The 20272-nt window shown below is 41.5% G+C and overlaps 1 protein-coding gene across 1 annotated transcript in view; it reads right to left on the reverse strand.

Annotated features, from left to right (window-relative positions):
• The window catches only part of LOC128601031 (uncharacterized), a 76156-nt gene that overhangs the window by 41888 nt on the left and 13996 nt on the right, over nucleotides 1-20272 (reverse strand). The window contains exons 4-6 of the mRNA XM_053613903.1: nucleotides 4707-6483; nucleotides 4421-4594; nucleotides 3993-4169 (exon numbers count right to left, since the gene is read on the reverse strand). Of these exons, the coding sequence (XP_053469878.1) occupies nucleotides 3993-4169; nucleotides 4421-4594; nucleotides 4707-6483 (2128 nt within the window). The remainder of the gene's footprint in view (nucleotides 1-3992; nucleotides 4170-4420; nucleotides 4595-4706; nucleotides 6484-20272) is intronic.

Here is a 20272-nt window from a genome sequence, read left to right on the forward strand (position 1 = left end):
TGTCTGCCTCCATATTCCCAGAATGTACATTGCACTCACTGACAAACTTTCCTTCTGCCCGGAGAAGAATTAGTTGCACCTGTCTGAACAGGGGGCATGGACATAATCCTCCCTGGTGGTCAATATATGAGACCACCGGTGTGTTGTCTGTAAACACATGGTGACCTCTCAATTGAGGAAGAAGGAATTTCAGTGCTAGAAATATGGCCCACATTTCTAGGCAATTTATATGCCGCTCCAGATGAGGGCCGCACCAGAGACCGTGAGCTGGACAGCTGTCTAAGACCGCGCTCCAGCCCATGAGGGAGGTGTCTGTCAGTACCGTCTTGCGCTAAGGAGACACCCCTAGAGTGTGACCCAAGGCTAGAAACCGGGGACACTCAAATTCTTGGATGAAACCCCCAAATTCTCAGCCACCACTGAACGGTCTCCTGTGCAACAGGCCCATAAGTGCCAATAGTCTCCCAAGATCCAGCTTTATCTTGCTCAGTGTTGATAGGATTGACCCTATGCATGTTGGGGATAGAAACGCTCTCATCGTAGTAGAATCCTTATAACCCCTAAAAAAGTTGTCCACTGCACTGGGGAAAGCATACTTTTCTGAGGTTCAACCTGAGCCCCAAGCTCTTCATGTGGGCGAGAACAACATCTCGATGTTGAACCAACAGTTCCCTGGATCGTGCTAGAATTAACCAGTTGTCCAGGTAGTTTAGTACACGGATGCCCTGGAGTCACAATGGAGCCAGAATGACATGCACTTTGTGAAGGTGCGAGGGGATAAAGCTAGCGATATTTCTATGTGGAAATATGCACCTTTTAGATCTATCCTCACAAACCAGTCCTCAAACTGAGTCTGTGGAATGATAAGTTTGGGCGTCAGCATCTTGAACCTGTATGTCCAAAGAGTACAGTTCAGATGATGCAGATCTAAAATTGGCCGCATACTCCTATTTTTTGCGGACCAGGAAATAACAGCTGTAAAAACCTCCATCCCTCAGGGAACGGGGTACATGTTCTATGACCCCTTTGTCCAAGAGGGATCTTACTTCCTACGCTAACGTCGGGCTCTGGTCTCTGCTGACTACTGTGGTGAGCACACCTCTGAACTGGGGGAGTCGAGCTCTAAACTGGACCTGGTAACCCTTTTCTACGGTAGACAGAACCCATGGAGACACATTTGGCAGTAGTTTCCACGCTGCCAGATGGTCTTTAGTGATGTTAACTATTCCACATTCTATTGGAGGGAAAGCATCAGATTTTCGTTGCCCTGTGACAGCTCGCTGACCAGAGAACACTGAAAACTTGGGACCGCCTTGGCTAGGGGAGGCCCTACAGTAGCACCGGTGGTTAACTGCCCTAACAACCTCATGTCCCCTGATACGTCCCTCCACGGCCCCTCAGGATCACTCTTCTTTGCCTGCTTGGCCTTTATGACCATTCTCAGATCAGGCCTAGTAGCAGGCCGCGACTGTGGCCGCCCGGTTCCACTGGCTGTCCGCAGGGGTTGGCGGGCTGCCATACTCACCTTCTGGGTCTCCCTCGCACTAGTGCTGGCCCGGGCTCCACTCGTGGATGCCTGGGTGAACTTGAGACAACAGGGAAGAAACTGGCTGAATGCCGCCATATGTCGAGCTCACTCAGCAGATCCGTCTGGTAGGCCTGCAATACTGTCATTGTGTCATTATAAATACGGCTTATGCATGGTTTTCCCCCAGAAGCCTGATATTTTGTCATGCACTTTTGGAAGACAGGGGAGTTTCTGCAGTGTGAGGGATTTACTTTCACTGGGGAGAAAAAGGCTCATCCAGCCTTAGTAATCACTTCAAGCAGCTCTTTATATGCTGTTCTCAGTTTTTAGCACATCCCTCTGGCTCCTCGGAGTCAGAGAGGAATTATTACTATTATTTTTGTGTGTGTGTGTGTGTGTGTTTTTTTTTTCCTTTTGGCTTTCTATAGCGGAAGGTGGAGTCACGACGCGAGCTCCAAAATCCAGCGGAGAGCCGAACCTGGAAGACAGAGCAAGAGATAGAGCAGCGCTCGTCTCCGGCTCCTCTTCCGGATCCATAAGAGATCCCCCGAACCTGAGAATTCGGATTCTCAGAATCCCCCGAATTCGAACCCCGAATCCCCAGAACCGGCAGCGGCCGGTCCAGATCCGCGAGGCTCTGAAACCCAACTCACTTCGGCTTCCGAAAAGAGCAAGAATCGCGAGCCGAGCTGTTTAATGTAGGCGTTACCAAGCGCAGCCTCTCGAGTCCGCCATCGCATGCTACACTCCTAAACACTTCACCCAGAAAGTGTGCACTATTCCCGTGATGAAATGGGAGCAAGCCGTAACACACTTCCTGAATTCTCTCACTCATATTTTTCTCTCTCGCTCATTCCTTTTTTTTCTTCTCTTTTTTTTTAAAGGGATAGAAAAGTTCTGAGATTTTGAGAAAAGATAGCGAGGAAATGAAGCGTCTTTTTGTTTCTTTACACAAACAACTGACATGCAGTCTTTCGCTGAAGATAATAAGGCTGATGGTGCGGTTCACAGGTGCCATATTTATATCACGTGACGCGCTTAATTGCCACGTCACCTGATCATGGCAGGCCTATAAATAGGCATGATTTTACACAAGCTTCAGATACCGGTCACGCACGAGAGGCGCTCCCCATACTGTTTTGCTAAACGCAACGTCGAAGTTCCCTTTGAAGAGGGAACAAGTGTGTAAATGTCTATATGAATTCCAGTTTACGTGAACATGATATGAGCACAGCAGAAGGAAAGATAATATACTTTGAAATACTTTGAGCAGAGTTTTTTACATATTGGAGGTTATTGAGTGTGGATTTAGAAACTCTGGCTAAAAGGGCATTACATTAACCTACAAATTAGATGCAACAAATGAGTTTATCAGTTTTTCACCTACAGAGAAGTTTAGCATAGGGCTTAGTGTTGCAATATTTCTGACATGAAATAAGGATGCTTTAACAGTGCTCTGAACAAAAGAATCAAATGTATGACTGGTATCGAAAATTACTCCAAGGTTCCTCATCTTACTTTGAGTCTCTAGAACAGAGCCATCAATAAATAAAGACAGTGGACCAGCTTTGAGAATTTGCTGACGGGAACCTATATGCATAACTTCAGTTTTACCGCTAATCAGACAAAGAAAATTATTATTCATCCATGTTTTTATCTCAGAAATACAGTCAGAAAGAAAACAAACATCAAGGTTTTCACCACATAGAGTCACAGGGTACAGGTTTCCAGTCACAGGGTACAGTTCCCCCCACCCAACACCCCCACACCCCTCCATTCCCAAGGCAAATATGAAATATAATCTAGCCTGGGTCTCAGTCCTGGGGGATGTCCCTGATACCAGGCTACTAGTAGCTGATCATGGTGTGTCCTTGTAAGCTACCAAAACCACTTCAACTGACTCTGTTCAATTTGGAGTAGAATTGGCTCTACTTCAGGGTTCCCAGATTGTTGAGCTTCTCACCCTATTATGGAGATTAATTCCATCAACCCTGTAGAGGAACTTAATTTTCATCTCAGCTCTTCACACCCGGCAGTGACACATTCAAATGCATGTTGTAGGTCAGTTCTGATGATGCGAAATTAACCACAGCTGCAAATATCAGGAATGTTAATACAGATCCCAAACTGCTAGAAATGTGGGGTGGGTTCTAACAGGTCACCAAAACTGCTTTATAGTGGAAAAGAGCTTTGAGGTGAAACTCCTGTCAAACATCAGTACTGGTCCAGTAATATGACTAAATACTGTAAGACAGAGAACAGGAGAAAATGACAGACAGCTTGGACAGTCATCAGAATCCTTATAAACAATATCAGTGTAAATGACCGCATGCATACCCCAACACACACACACAAATATATAGTAAACAAGAAATAGATTTTTTTTAAGCAACGACAACAGATCTGATTATACATCGGAAATCCTTAAAAGTGCATATAAAAAGACATTAAGTCAGTAACTCACTATAGTGTCTTCAGTTTACAGTGTCGATCCTCCAGTAGATCATTGAGCAGCTTCATCCCTGATTCTCCTGTTTTATTATCGTACAGATTCAGTTCAGTCAGGTTTGATGAGGAGTTTGACCTCAGAGCTGAAGACAGAGCAGCACAACCTTCATCTGTAATGTTGCAATCACACACCCTGCAAGAAAAACAACCATCTCACACTTAATACACTTGGAAAACATTTACTACACAAAATCATGTTATTCAGTATATCAGATCACAAAAATTAACTACAGCCAAATAAAACTGGATGTTACACCGTTTTTTAAAACTCTATTGAAAATTGTATTTGTGTGTTCTTGCACAAATTATTCATACACAAAAATGTCTGTCTGTGTGTGTGTGTGTGTGTGTGTGTGTGTGTGTGTGGGTGGGTGTTAATCTCACCACAGTTTCTCCAGTTTACAATATGGATTCTTCAGTCCAGCAGAGAGCAGCTTCATTCCGGAATCTTGCAGGTTATTGTGACTCAGGTTAATTTCACTCAGATTGGAGGAGTTTGAGTTGAGAACTGAGAAGAGGCCTCTACAGCTTTCTTCTGTCAGATTACACTGACGCAGCCTGGAAGAGAAATGATGACATATGAGAGCAGTGATCTCAAACATGCAAACACAGCCATAATAAAACTAAAACAGTATTAGCTTAAAACAGATTTATAAATAAAAATACTCACACAGCTTTTCTAGAGGCTTTGACCACTGGCAGCAGTCTCAGAAAACATTCATCTGATGTGTCATATTTACGCAAATCAAATTCATCCAGCTCCTCTTCTGAGTTCAGTAACACAAACACCAGAGCTGACCACTGAGCAGGAGAGAGTCTGGTTCCTGTGAGACACCCTTGATCTCCTTTGTTCAGGTAAGTTTGTACTTCCTGCACTAGAGAATGATCATTCAGTTCATTCAGACAGTGGAACAGATTGATGGATTTCTCTGGAGATGGATTCTCCCTGATCTTCTCCTTGATGTACTTGACTATTTCCTGTTTGCTGTGAGAGCTGCTTCCTGTCTGTGGCATTAAGCCTCGTAAGAGAGTCTGATTGGACTCCAGTGAAAGACCCAGAAGGAAGCGGAGGAACAGGTCCAGGTGTCCGTTCTCACTCTGTAGGGCCTTGTCCACTGCACTCCTGAGGAGATCAGACATATTTGATTTGGTGAAAAGATCAGACAGATCAGTGGTTTGATGTTCTGTTACATTTCTGCTGATGAAGGAGAGAAATGCGTATAAAGCAGCCAGAAACTCCTGAACACTCAGATGTACAAAGCTGAACACCTTCCCCAGGTGAAGCCCAAACTCCTCTCTGAAGATTTGGGTACACACTTCTGAGTACACTGACACTTCTCTAACATCAATGCCACACTCTCTCAGGTCTTCCTCATAGAAGATCAGGTTTCCTTTCTCCAGCTGTTGGAAAGCCAGTTTTCCCAATGCCAGGATACTCTCTCTGGTCTGCTGAGGATCAGGGTCACATTTCTGATAGTACTTTTGGTTCTTGTGTTTGATTTGAAAGATCAGGAAGTGTGTGAACATTTGAGTCAGAGTGTTGGGGATCTCTTTACTCTCTGCTTCACCCAACATCCTCTCTAGAACAGTGGCTGAGATCCAGCAGAAGACTGGGATGTGGCACATGATGTGGAGGCTTCTTGAAGACTTCATGTGTGTGATGATTTTATTGGCCAGGCTCTGATCACTGATCCTCTTCCTGAAGTACTCCTCTTTCTGAGGATCACTGAACCCTCGTACCTCTGTTACCTGGTCTACACACTCAGAAGGGATCTGATTGACTGCTCCTGGTCGAGAGGTTATCCAGAGGAGAGCAGAGGGAAGCAGATTCCCCTTGATGACGTTCGTCAGCAGCACATCCACTGAGGCTGACTCTGTCACATCACACAATCTCGTATTCTTCTGGAAATTTAGAGGAAGTCGACACTCATCCAGACCATCAAAGATCAACAGGACTTTGTAGGAGTCACAGTCTTTTAATTCTATTTTTCTCATTTCTGGGAAAAAGTGATGAAGAAGATCCATCAGACTGAGATGTTCCTGCTTCATCAGATTCAGCTCTCTAAAGGGAAGTGGAAACATGAAGGTGATGTCCTGATTTGCTTCTCCTTCAGCCCAGTCCAGAATGAACTTCTGCACAGAGACTGTTTTTCCAATTCCAGCAACTCCTTTAGTCAGTACAGTTCTGATGGACTTGTCTTTAAAGAGATCATTACATTTGATGGGTGTCTCCTGTGTTGCTGGTCTCCAGGACGCTGTCTCAATCTGTCTCACCTCATGTTCATTATTGACGTCTCCACTCCAACCCTCTGTGATGTAAAGCTCTGTGTAGATCTCATTCAGAAGTGCTGAGCTTCCAGGCTGTGAGATTCCTTCATTAACTCGTTTGCATTTTTCTCTCTGGTTGGATTTTAATGTTTGCTGATACGCAATCACTGGGTACAGCTCTAAGAAAATAAAGAAATAAAAAGGAAGAAAGCACAGTTTACTAAGCACAAAAACATCAATATTAGAATTTTTTCTTAGCTTATCATGTTACCAATAAACTGCAAAGTGTGAACTCCTCTGTCCTGAAGATATCAGAAGACATAAAATTAAAGTTTTACCTCTGACTGTTACAAAGTGCTGACACTGGAGACTCCTTCCATAAATGTTGAATAACAGCACTGTGGTGTAACTGTAAGTATGAACAAGTAGTAAATTGATGATTCAGAGCTCTTACTGTTGTGCAGTGTGTTAGCGAAATCTGTGTGGTTCATGTTCTTCAGGACTTGCAGTGTGATCTTCAGCGCTCCGTCTCTGACACTGCAGATCCTCCTCATCCCCCCACTGCCTCTCAGTGCATGCTGGGTAATCTGGACTCAGGAGCTTCTTAAACCTCTTCAGCTCATTCTTTATCAGAGTGATGACTTTGTGTTCCAGCTCCTGGTTAGAAACACACAGACAATATCATAGTACCAGATCTAAATATTATAATATTAGACAGTGAGCGATGCTTTTATTTTATGAAAATTAAAAAGTCTATATTTATTACCACAGTTACAACTGAAATTCTGTCTGAATATATCATAAAATTAGCTCCATAATGTTGAGATATATGTATAAAATACATGTATCATTCACGTGACTACACTTTGTTTTGCTAATTAAAGAGGCATGCTCAGCTGTGAAGCACTCCCACCACAATACTTAACAACTAAAAAACGCTGACCCGGAAGTGTCAGTGGAAGCGTCAGACCTGGTCGTGTGAAGACCGAGTTCGTGTAAAGACCTGCGAGTCTACCTGCGCGAGTCCACTGAGCAAGGACACCGACAAGACACCACTCACGCTGCTAAGTATACTTTTTTTCCTCCCTTTCTTCCCCTCACTCTTTATCTGCTTACACACTAACATGTGTCATCAGTTTATCCCTTTTATTTGCCACAGGCGCAGACCACAGCACACTCCCAGAAAAGTATGCAACTTGGACAGCCTACGCTCTCTGCATGTGGCCTCAGCAGATTCTTTCTCATTCTCTATCAGACTTTGGAACTGCCAATCTGTGGTGAACAAGGCTGACTTCATTCCTGCCTTTGCAACCCACTCCAACCTCAGTGTGCTGGCTCTGACTGAGACCTGGATCCATGCTAAGAACATTGCCATACCCGCTGCCCTAGCCTCCAACTTCAACTTCTTCCATATCTTGCGTCCCAACAGATGAGGGGGTGGTATAGGTTTGCTTCTCTCCAAAACATGGAAATTTACATCTCTCTCTCCAGCTTGCTCCTACATTTCCTTTGAATTTCATGCTGTTACAGTCACTGACCCTGCCAAAATGCACTTTCTTGTTGTTTATCGTCCTCCCGGTCAACTGGGGAAGTTCAATGATGAGTTTGACATGCCACTGTCCACCATCCCGGATGACAGAACTTCTCTCATGGTCCTCTGTGACTTCAACATTCACCTAGACAAGTCACATGCAGCTGACTTTCTTGCTCTCCTTCCCACATTTGACCCCAAGCAGTTCACCACACCAGCAACTCATAAGGCCGGCAAACAGCTTGACCTCATCCTTACACATAACTGCACCACACACAATCTTTTCATTACTTCTCTCCACACCTCTGAACATTTCTTTATTCAGTTTTCTATTTCTCTCCCCTCACCCCTTCACTGTCTCCACCCTCTATCTCCTTTCATCACGATCATCACTCCCTTTCCCCCTCACACTTCTCCTCTGTTGTCACAACCTTACTTTCCTCTGATAGCCACCTCTCTTCACTGGACTTAAACACCGCAACTGACATGCTATGTTCCACTCTAACATCTTCTCTTGACAGCATCTGCCCCTAACCTCCAGACCTGCTCGCACATCCCCCCCTAGCCCTTGGCTCTCAGAAGCTCTGTGTAACAAACTAAGAGCATCTGAAAGGAAATTGAATGATAAATCGGTAAATCTAACGATCCACCTGACCTAACCAATTACCAAACACTTCTCTCCTCTTTTTCCCATAGCATCTCCACTGCTAAAGCCGTATACTTCCAAGAGAAGATTGGAAGCTCTCCCAACACCCACACTCTCTTCAAAACTATTCTTCTCTTCTCTGTCCCCCTCTTCCCCCTTCCCCTACCTCTCTCACTGCAGATGACTTTGCCACTTTCTTTTCTAACAAGGTTACATCAATCAGAAACCAGTTCTCAATCCCAGACATGCATGTCCCTTCTCACCTTCTTCAGTCCATCTCTCCCACACTATTACCTGCAGTCACACACATCTTTAACACATCCCTCTCTACTGGCACATACCCTGCCTCATTTAAGCAGGCCCGGGTTACCCCACTGCTTAAAAAACCATCACTTAACCCTGCTGTGGTTGACAACTAAAGACCTGTTTCCCTCCTCCCTTTTCTTACCAAAACCCTTGAAAGAGCTGTTTTTAATCAACTCTCCAATTTTCTCACACAACAACCTCCTGGACACCAAGCAGTCTGGCTTCAAGAGCAATCACTCCACAGAGACTGCTCTGCTTTCCGTCACTGAAGCCTTATGACTTAAGAGCAACCTCTAGATCATCTGTCCTCATCCTACTCGACATCTCTGCTGTGTTTAAGACTGTGAATCATCAGATCCTTCTGTCAACTCTCTCCAGCCTGGGCATCACCGGAACGGCTCTGTACTTGGTGGAATCATATCTCTCAGATGGATCTTTCAAAGTACTGTGGAGGGAAAGAGCTTCTGAAACTCAACAACTCACAACTGGGGTTCCTCAGGGGTCAGTTCTGGGTCCACTACTCTTTTCTATTTATACTACATCTCTGGGGCAGGTGATTGAGTCTCATGGCTTCTCATACCACTTCTATGTTGATGACACCCGGCTCTATTTGTCCTTCCAGCCTGACGATCCATCTGTCTCTGCACATATCTCTGCTTGTCTGTCTGACATCTCAGACTGAATGAGGGAACTCCACCTTAAGCTCAACTTGGCAAAAGCTGAGCTTCTCGTCATCCCAGCCTGTCCCTCAATCAACCACAACCTCACTGTACAGCTCGGCTCAACCACACTCAAGCCAACCAGGACAGCCAGGAACCTTGGGGTGATTCTTGATGGCAGCTTGACCTTTACAGACCACATTTCAACAACTGCACGGTCCTGTAGGTTCATCCTGTACAACATCAAGAAAATCAGACCTTACCTCACCGAACAGGCTACACAGCTACTAGTCCATCCTTGATGCTCACCTACAAGACCTTGTCTGGAACAGCACCCTCCTACCTCAACACTTTCCTGAAGGCTTATGTTCCCTCATGCAATCTGTGATCAATCTATGACCGACGCTTAGTAGTGCCTACTCAGCGTGGCTCAAGATCCCTTTCCAGAACCTTCACAGTATCTGTCCATCAGTGGTGGAATGAACTTCCAACCTCAATCCAGACCACAGAATCTGTCACTATCTTCAAAAAAACAGCAAAAGACCCACCTCTTCCATGAACATGTAACCAACCCCTAAAAAAACAAAAACAAAAAAACAAAACAAAACAAAAAAAATTACTCTGGCACTTACATCTCTACTCTGTGCACTTTGCTTCTTCTAGAACTTATACATAGATCTTGTATGGTAGCACTACTTGTATTGTTCTTTGCTTGTATTTCCTCATTTGTAAGTCACTTTGGATAAAAGCGTCTGCTAAATGAATAAATGTAAATGTAAACATAAGTATGTAAATTGTCATTATCCTAAATGCTTTTAAAAAATCTACAACCTATTCACACACAAGTTACACACATTAAAAAGACACACACCTTGAATATGGAATCCAACTCAGTTTTGTTTGATTTCTTCTTTTTTTGTCTATGAGCAAACGAAACACATCATAAAATATGGACTAAATGACCTCATAGCTACACAACACACATTTACACATACACAGATATTTACCACTATTGTCTCAACACAATACATTGATTTTAGGGTTTACTAACTGACTATAACATATTTGGAAAATAATTATTTAATGAATAAAATTTGAATAAAATTTAATGAATTAATAAAATAAGTTAGATTCTCCTTAATTTTCCACAGAGAAAATGTGTTTTTTTTTTTTTGTTGTTGTTGTTGTTTTTTTGTTGTTTTTTTTATCACCACAGACCCTCCAGCTCAGGGACTGCAGATTGAACTGATCTCTGAGCTGCAGCACTGCACAGTTTAGTATTTTACAGATTCAGCACCTGATAAAACTCATGAAGGGCTTCATAATGAGATGAGAGATACCGATCAAGGGGAACACTACCATAAAACATCTCACAATACTGACCTCACATCAGTAGAACTCCCCCCATCTCTGAACTCAACTGGATGATCCATTGACTCATCACTCTTCATGGACAAACAGCTGGGTTCTGTTGAGTCTGATCTCTTTCTCTTCATCATTCTAGATCTTAGATATGATTAGATCCAAAATGTTAAGAGTAATGTGCATGCTAATATAATTTGTTGTATATAGATGATTGTATATTGACTTCGAATAAGTGTTAGACAGAACATCTTATTAGACTATTGAGCAACAAATCACATAAGATTGACAAATAATTAAATTAATAAAGCCAAGACAAAATCTGTGGGGTAAAACAACATTGGCTAAAAGTGAAACAGTCTTTTTTATTTCTTCACTGTACAAATATCCTGTAACTTACGCAGAAATTTTTTTTTTCAGATAATGATTTAAATGGTAAATGTTATTCACTTATATAGCACCTTTTAATCTTAGCAGTTCTACAAAGTACTTTAAACTTTTTCTCATTCACCCAGTTACACACACTCACACATCAATGACAGCAGAGCTACCATGCAAGATGCTAGAATGCCATCAGGAGCAACTTGGGGTTCAGTGTCTTGCACAAGGACACTTCAGCGTGTGGAGGCATATGGGTCAGGAATCGAAACACCAACCCTGCAAGTAGTGGACAACCCACTCTACGACCTGAGCCACAGCCACCCAGCCATGAGCTCAGCCCAATGTCAGTTGACAGAAAAGGTGACAGTTGAGGTTAATAGTTTCATTTCTACAACAGGCAAACAAATCCAAAACGTAAGGCAAAATACGGGCAGCAGTCAGGCAATATGCAAACAGGGCAACACACAATTAACCTGAACAAGAATCATAACCAGAAAATAGTATAGCAAGATTAAAAGGCTTGGTATAGCAGGTACAAGACACAGAGTGTAAAATTCACAATGTGGTGCTGGAATGAATGTCCTTAAGTATTGTTGGCAGTGATTATGTGAATGAGTCCAGGTGAGTGCAATCTGTAGGAAGGCAAATGTGAATTTGATACAGTTCGTGATGGCTACTGGATGTTGTAGTCTTTGGCCATCATATTTGTAGGCTGCTCTGGGTTCTGGGAGTTCTGGTCATCTGCCATGTTTGCAGGCTGCTCTGAGTGGTATCTGGTATGATACTCTTGGCAGAGTAGTGGGTCACGAATGTCCCAGGCCAGGACCCAGCACCTTTCATCTGGTTCATAGCCCTCCCAGTCTGTGAGGTATTGCAGTTGGCCCTCTTTTTGTCATGAATCCAAGATCTCCTTGACTATGTATGTGGATTGTCTTTCAATGTCTAGGGGAGCTGGGGATGTGGAGGGAGTGATGTTGCCGGCTAGGGGTCGTGGTGTGGCTGGCCTGAGCTTAGACACATGGAATGTGAGCACTATGCTGCAGTGATGTGATAGGTAAAACTTGCATGTGACTTAATTGATTCTATTTAGAATTTTGAAGGGGCCTGTGTAAAAGGGAGAGAGTTTCCTGCAACCATGACCTTGCTGTCTTTAATGGACAGCCATATCTCCTGGTATGGGTTTAGTTGCATGGCTGAATGATGTAGAGATAGTTCTAGGCATTTTCTAGGAACCAGGCCCAGTCCTCCTCACTGTCAGCACAGTATGCTTGCAAGAAACTACTTATTTCTTGATTGGACCTCTTGGGGGTAGTGACCAGATGTGAGACTGCCTCACTGGTGAACAGCAACAGCTGTTAGCCATGATCATTGCCTAACTAGCACAACTCTCCGGCATGCTGGCACATATACAGGCTACCATGGTGGCACCCTCTCAATCTACTTTGCTGCTGACCGGCTGGGATACTGATACTTCCAGCTTCCTTAAAGCTGCTCCATAACAGGGATGTGAATTGAGCTCTCTTATCACTCACTATGTTTTTGGGAATCGCATAGTGTCAGATTACATGGGTGAATATGAACTCTGTCATTTTGAAGGCAGAAGGGAGATCTGCAAGGGGAATCTGACATAGGGACTTGGAGAAACTGTTGATGACCATCATGGTGGCTGTATTACCTTGGGAACATTGTAAATCTGTGACAAAGTATTTAGCAATGTGAGACCATGGTCATTGTGGTATGGGCAACAGAAGGAATTTACCAATGGGTAGCATTCTGGGTGCCTTGGACTGTGAACAATGGGTTATGGAATCAGAATAAATCAGTGCTGAAACAGGAGAAAAACCCTCTGAGTAGCCTATCTGCACAAATATGGCAAAAGTTTGGTGAGCAATAATGTGTGGGACACTCACTGTGTTGGAGTAAGAAGGCTGATTATCTCACTCTGAGCTGTTCAGAGAAGGCCTGGATTTGGGGCGGGCTGGGCATTAGGCCACTGAATGCTGAGGGCTGCTGCAGTAGAAGCACAGATTGAATTTCAAGCATCACTATATATAAAACCTTCATGACAAGTGATGTGAGGACTACAGGATGATAGTCATTTAGGCAAGCAGGCTTATTGTTCGGCACAGGAATGACAACTGATTTTTTAAAGTAGGTGGGGACCACAGACTTAGCTAGATTCTCATTGAAGATGGAAGTGAACATGCCAGCAAGCTGATCAATGCATGATCTTAGTGCATGGCCAGAAGAGCCCTCCAAACCTCATCCTCTGAGATGAAAATTGCATGCTCATTACTAACAGAGCTGCTTCCTTCTGTAGCACTAGTCAGCTGGCTAGTGCTAGTATAGTTAGCCTCGAAGTGTGCATAGAATGTATTCACCTCATTGGTTTCACTGCCTCCGCCAACTTGCCTTCTTCCCATTATACATCCTTGTGCCATCTCTTCCCCAGGTAAGTGGGTGGCTGTGGCTCAGGTGGTAGAGCGGGTTGTCCACTAATTGTAGGGTTGGCGTTCGATTCCCGGCACACATGACTCCACATGCTGAAGTGTTCTTGGGCAAGACACAGAACCACAAGTTGCTCCCGATGGCAAGTTAGCAACTTGCATGGCAGCTCTACTACCATTGGTGTGTGAGTGGGTGAATGAGACACAGTGTAAAGAGCTTCGGAAACTCTAAGGTTAAAAAAGCGCTATATAAGTACATACCATTTAAGTGATACACATGCACCCGGCCATCCACATGATGTAAAAGAAAACATGATTAATCAGACCAGGTGACCTTTTTCCATTGCTCCATGGTCCAGTTCTGATTGTAGGTGCATTTGGTGGTGTACAGTGGTCAGCATGGGTACTCTACCTGGTTTGTAGTTAAGCTGGCCTGTGTGCAATAAGCTGCAATGCACTGTGTGTTCTGACTCCTTTCTATCATAGCCAGCATTAACTTTTTCAGCAATTTGTGCTAAACGTAGCTCTTCTGTGGGATCGGACCAGATGGGCTAGCCTTCGCTCCCCACGCACATCAGTGAGCCTTGGACACCCATGACCATGTCGCCAGTTCACCAGTTCTCCTTCTTTGGACCACTTTTGGCAGCTACTAACCACTGAATACTTGGAACACCACACATGACCTGCCGTTTTAGAGATGCTCTGACCCAGTTGTCTAGCCATCACTATTTGGCCTTTGTCAAACTCACGAGTCATCAGTTCATTTATGTTCTTTAACATAGACACAGGCCATGGTGCACTCATAGAAGAGTACACAATTTAGACAGCTTATGCTCTCTGCTGGCAGCCTCATCTGACAGCTTCTTGTTTTCAATTGAGCTATGTAACTGCCAATCAGCCATCAACAAGGCTGATTATAAATACTTCATGATGTTTGCTTGGAGCCTAAACAATGCTTGTAAGTGAACTGTGGCAATCCAATCATTACAAGATGAAAAGCAAATGAAAAAGGGCTTTTAAACTACAAACAGTCTATATGAGTGCCTGGTTTTGTAATCTTTGCTCAACAGTGGGATGAGTCAATTTTCCTTGATTTTGCTGGTTTGATTTTGTAACCTTCCAGTGCATCTGTGGTTTTATATTTGGATACTAGTAGCACTCTTTGTGCTCACTTTGTGACAGGTATTTTTAAATTTTAAAAATCAAGGGAAACGTGCATGCTAACATAATATAGCTTGAATTTTTTAAGTATGCTTTTTGTATATATTTTTTCAATTGATTTTAGTTAAAAAAATGAATTCCAAACATGTTAAAACATAAATGAAGGTGTATTCCTGTAACAAGACAACAAAAGAGTTAGCATGACCTTTCCTCTCTCCAAAACTGATCTACAGAAGACAATGTGTGATGTCTGACAGAATTACAACAGAAATATCAGGAACAAATGATGTCATGGATCAAACGGTTTTTCAAGGAATATGACTGAGATCAAAGGCAGTTATAAAGGCCAATACAAGTGAATCTACAGGTTATTAAAAACCTTTGTTTATATCACATTCAGAAAAGGGGGTGCAAACATTTATACTCACACCATTTTATTTTCATTTTTATTATCAGTTTCTTAACATACACTGTTTGAAAAAAAATAAATCTTAATTTCTTTTTCATATATGTTACATTTATATTTTTTTATTTTGTAAACTGTAAAACATGATAACCCCATTGAGTTACATGGACTTATTTCTTCTTTTTAACTCCAATTGTCATGGAAAGTTTTAGATATTGAACTCAATTAAAAAAAAATAAAGTTAAATGAATCCATTGTCTTGACTTGGAAAATTGTAAAACATACGTTTTTGAGTTGAAACAAAGGTTATCTGCAAGTTGAGTTTACTCATGTTTTTAAGGCTGAAATGTTTTACAGTTTATTAATGAAATGCAAATGTTACGCACAGCTGTACCTGTAAGATGTTTTTCCCCTCCACAGCTCCACTATTGAATCTAATTGTTTGTATAACCAAAATCCCTGTTCTCCAGCAATAAATAATACTGAACAGTACTGTTCAACGCTGTGTTCTTCATTAAACACCAATTATTGTATCTTTTTAATTCAGCTAGTCTGCACATTTATTTTAACAGAAGACATGCCTCATACACAGTCATTTAACTCTTCTCTCTGTGAATGATTTCTGTAAACTGTTCTTAGATCAGATCAGTGATATATTAGCTACTATTTAACAACTTTAGCCAAAGTTTATGGGCCGTTTACATGACAACATTTTCAACAAAAAAATTGTTATGCGTTTTGGCATAGTTTCTCTGTTAACTAGTGTTCTGTTCACAGGAGCTGGTGTTTGTTTAGTGAATGTAAAGTAACTCACCTTTCATCTTTCTTTAAGTCCTGTTTTCCAGACACATTCATGTTGGAGGTCATGTCTCCTCCTCCAGATTAGAGCAGGACACACGTTTATTTCACTCCAACACCGGTGTGTTATAATCAGACCCTGTATCAGCACAGAGCTTACTTACAGGAAATTGTCACCACATTGAGTCATAAAGCAAAGTGTGCACATTAACACTTCAGTAAAAAACCCACAAAACTCTTCTGCATCTAGTGTCAATTCAGTGTGTTTATATGTTATAGCTGCAGATTTAAATACTTACTGTGTTTTTACTCCTTATAATTTTTCATTACAAAACAGCTGATGAATTTCACTTTTATGATCTAACGGTTTTATTGTGCAGGGTAACACAGAACGGAAACACACACACACACACACACACAATTGCAGTTTGATATGTGTGTGTGTGCACTCGTTTCCTTTCTGTGATGAACTCCCCACCTCCACCCCTCACAGAATTAAACCATATAGTCGTGAAAGTGAAATACAGCAGCTCCCTGTGTGTGTGTGTGTGTGTGTGTGTGTGTGTGTGTGTGTGTGACTGAGCAACGTTTCATGGTGCATTTCTAAGTGATTCAGCAGTAAAAATCTGTACAAACATAACTATACATTTTCAATAAAATCCTTTTAGAAATGATTTGTCTAATATCCACATGGCCAACATCTTCTGTTTGAACACATCTGACCACCACGGGAGAGCAAGTGCATTGTTTGACTGTCTAGACAGCACATGCTGAACAATATCTTATAGTGTGCATTACAAATGTAATTTCTGCACTTGGGACATGTAGATGGTGTCCTTTGTTGGAATGCACTTCTGAGAACACTTCTTCTTGTAGCCACCATCTGCAGCTTACAATGGTGAAAAGTCTGTTATACACCTAATACCGTGTTCACATACACATCAGACAATAGGATAACCTAAAAGATACTTATACTTACTTTAGGTATATATATATATATATATATATATATATATATATATATATATATATATATATATATAGTGTGTGTGTGTGTGTGTGTCATAGGATGTGATTTCAAATCATTTTTGTTCTTGTTCATGTTGTCATGGATATCCACTACTCAGGATTACAGCTCCCAGTAGCCACTGAACTACATCAAGGTCATGTGACCACCTGCACCTGAATCACATTCTAGTTAAGGAGCACTAATCAAAGTTTAATTAAATAAATTTGCTTAAATTCTTAAAAAATGATGAGGAAATAAACACATGGTGACAAATAGTTGTGAAAAAATTATAAATACATTTAAATAAATAAATAAATAAATACATACATACATATATAAATAAGCAAATAAGCAAACAAATAAATCAGTAAAAAGTTTTACTCACATACCCCTGCAAATATACCACTGTATATAACCTTGTTTTCACTGAAACCAAACACTAACACTGATTCTGAGTGAAATAAGGAAACTGGACTTATTAAGAGGCTGACTCTTTAATGGCCGTGACTCTTTTTACTTTTGCTTTTCAGCATTATTATAAGCGCGCGCACACACACACACACACACACACACACACACACACACACACACACACACACCACATTAATACAACAAACTGTATACTGGAGAGACCTTAATAATACACCCAATAAGCACACAAAAACACACCCTACATACATTCATGAAAATAAGCTATTATGAGTGCTTAGATCACAACACATTCAGATAAATATTAAATAAGAACACAGATCACACATTGACTTTGTTTTTGTTATTGAGACATAAAAATTACTGCTTCTGAAAGTTTTTTAATCAAACATTTCAAACACATGAACTGTTGTGGTTTAGCCACAGGCAGTGTTTATTTTTTAAAACACACACTGTAGATGAATATATCAATAAAACATGTATGTAAAAGTGTATTAAATCACAGGCAGATAGAAAGTGCATGTGCAAGACATTCTTCATTTAAAAAGTATTTTGCATTTCATTTAAGAACATCTAAATATGTTCAGTAGTTAAAGATAGATGCAGTAATACAAGTTATATGAAAATACAGTAGAAAATGTTTAGCATTTTCACTTGTTTTATCCCATGAGCTTACATACACTCATGTGCATGTTTAGTGTAATTAGCTGGCATGGACTTACAGATTAATCATTAACCGGTCACCAGAGAAGAACATTAATATCTTAACATTATAATGGTTATTATCATAATATAATCATAATGATTATTAACAGGTAGGAAAGGCAACGTTTTTCACGCTTCTGTTCTTCTAAGACTCTGTGTCATAACAAATCTGTACAATCTGATATCATAATATTCCAGCTGTTTCTAGATTGTTTCACTTCAGGTGTTTGTTGTAGTCCCATGTACAGGAAGTGAAGTCATAGGGAGAGTGCACAGTGATGTGTGCTGCAGAGATTTGGATAGTAAAGGCCCAATAATATACTTTAACATAGTGTACTAGTACCTTATTAATTCTATCAGTACTGTGATAAAGAATGAAATGTTTTAGTGTCATGTTACAACAAACTGCACGATGCCACGCTGAGCAGAAACACATCTCATGTCAGTCCTGGTGAGGTATTATGACTGAAAGCTGTTAGACAGAGAACAGGAAAGAATAACAGACAACGTTAATCATAGTAGGTGTGTGTGTGTGTGTGTGTGTGTGTGTGTGTGTGTGTGTGAGAGAGAGAGAGAGAGAGAGAGAGAGAGAGAGAGAGAGAGTCAATAACTCACCATAGTGTCTCCAGTTTACAGTGTGGATGCTCCTTTAGATCATTGAGCAGCTTCATTCCTGATTCTCCTGTTTTATTACCTAACAGACTCAGCACTCTCAGGTGTGATGAGGAGTTTGAACTCAGAGCTGAAGCCAGAGCAGAATAACCTTCATCTGTAATCCTGCAGGCAGTCATCCTGCAGGAAAGAAAAACTTCTCACATTTATCACACTCAGTTTTAGCAGTGAAAACATAAACTACACAAAATCTTTATATACAGAACATTTACTCTCCATCTCACACACACAACAACGAAAATATATCACGTCACTACAATTAAAAAGTAAATCACTAACTCACCGTAGTATCTCCAGTGTACAGTGTGGATTCTCCAGTCCAGCAGAGAGCAGCTTCACTCCTGAATCCTGCAGGTTATTGTCAGTCAGGTTCAGTTCTCTCAGTCTGGAGGAGTTTGATCTGAGAACTGAGGACAGAACTCTACAGCTTTCCTCTGTCAGATTACACCCACGCAGCCTGGAAAAAGAAATGATGAAATATCAAAACACCGATGTCAAACGCACAAACACAGCTGTAATACACTTACTCTTTACCATGTAATAGAAATGTGAGTGGTTCTCTCACACACAGAAATCAGAGAACAGGACGCCACATCAGCACATTTACAGGAGTATCGACGTCTTTCTGCACTCCACAATCTCTCAGCTTTAATTTATTATAACACCATTACATCATCTACTATATAACACGCACACACACACACACACACACACACACGAGAGCGAGCAGCCTACACACTACATTCTGATCTGTGTTCAAGTTTCTATAAACACTGCAATATAGTGCATTTGATACAGTCTGAGCACATTTCTGGTTTAAATCCATATATGAAAATAGATATGAATATTTTGAGCACTAAACAGATACAAACACAGATAATGCATTTATGTTATACCCCTAATACAGACAAGATCTGAACACACGCACACACACACACACACACACACACACACACACACACACAGTGTTTCTATGTAATCAAACTGCTGGACCCTTAACCCTCAACTGCTCAGTTGTATCTGGATAAGGGTATCTGCCAAATGCCGTAAATGTAAATGTAATCTTTAGTGATAAAGTGATTTAGTGATAATCTTACTCCAGTATCTCCAGTGTACAGTGTGGATTCTCCAGTCCAGCAGAGAGCAGCTTCACTCCTGAATCTTGCAGGTTATTGTAACTCAGGTTCAGTTCTCTCAGTCTGGAGGAGTTTGAACTGAGAACTGAGGACAGAACTCTACAGCTTTCCTCTGTCAGTTTACACCTACACAGACTGGAAGAGAAATGATTAAATGTTTTATTTATTCTGCAGCTCTGGGTCAAGTTCTGCTGGAGAACATTATAGGTACCATGTATCTACAGAGACGGGGCACCCTTTCCTTAAAGTACTTTTAGAGTAAATGAAAGAACATAACACAAGATATACATCACCCATTGCTTTTTTATTTCGTAGCAATT

This window comes from Ictalurus furcatus, chromosome 25, assembly GCF_023375685.1.
Source record: "Ictalurus furcatus strain D&B chromosome 25, Billie_1.0, whole genome shotgun sequence".
Classification (NCBI taxonomy): domain Eukaryota; kingdom Metazoa; phylum Chordata; class Actinopteri; order Siluriformes; family Ictaluridae; genus Ictalurus; species Ictalurus furcatus.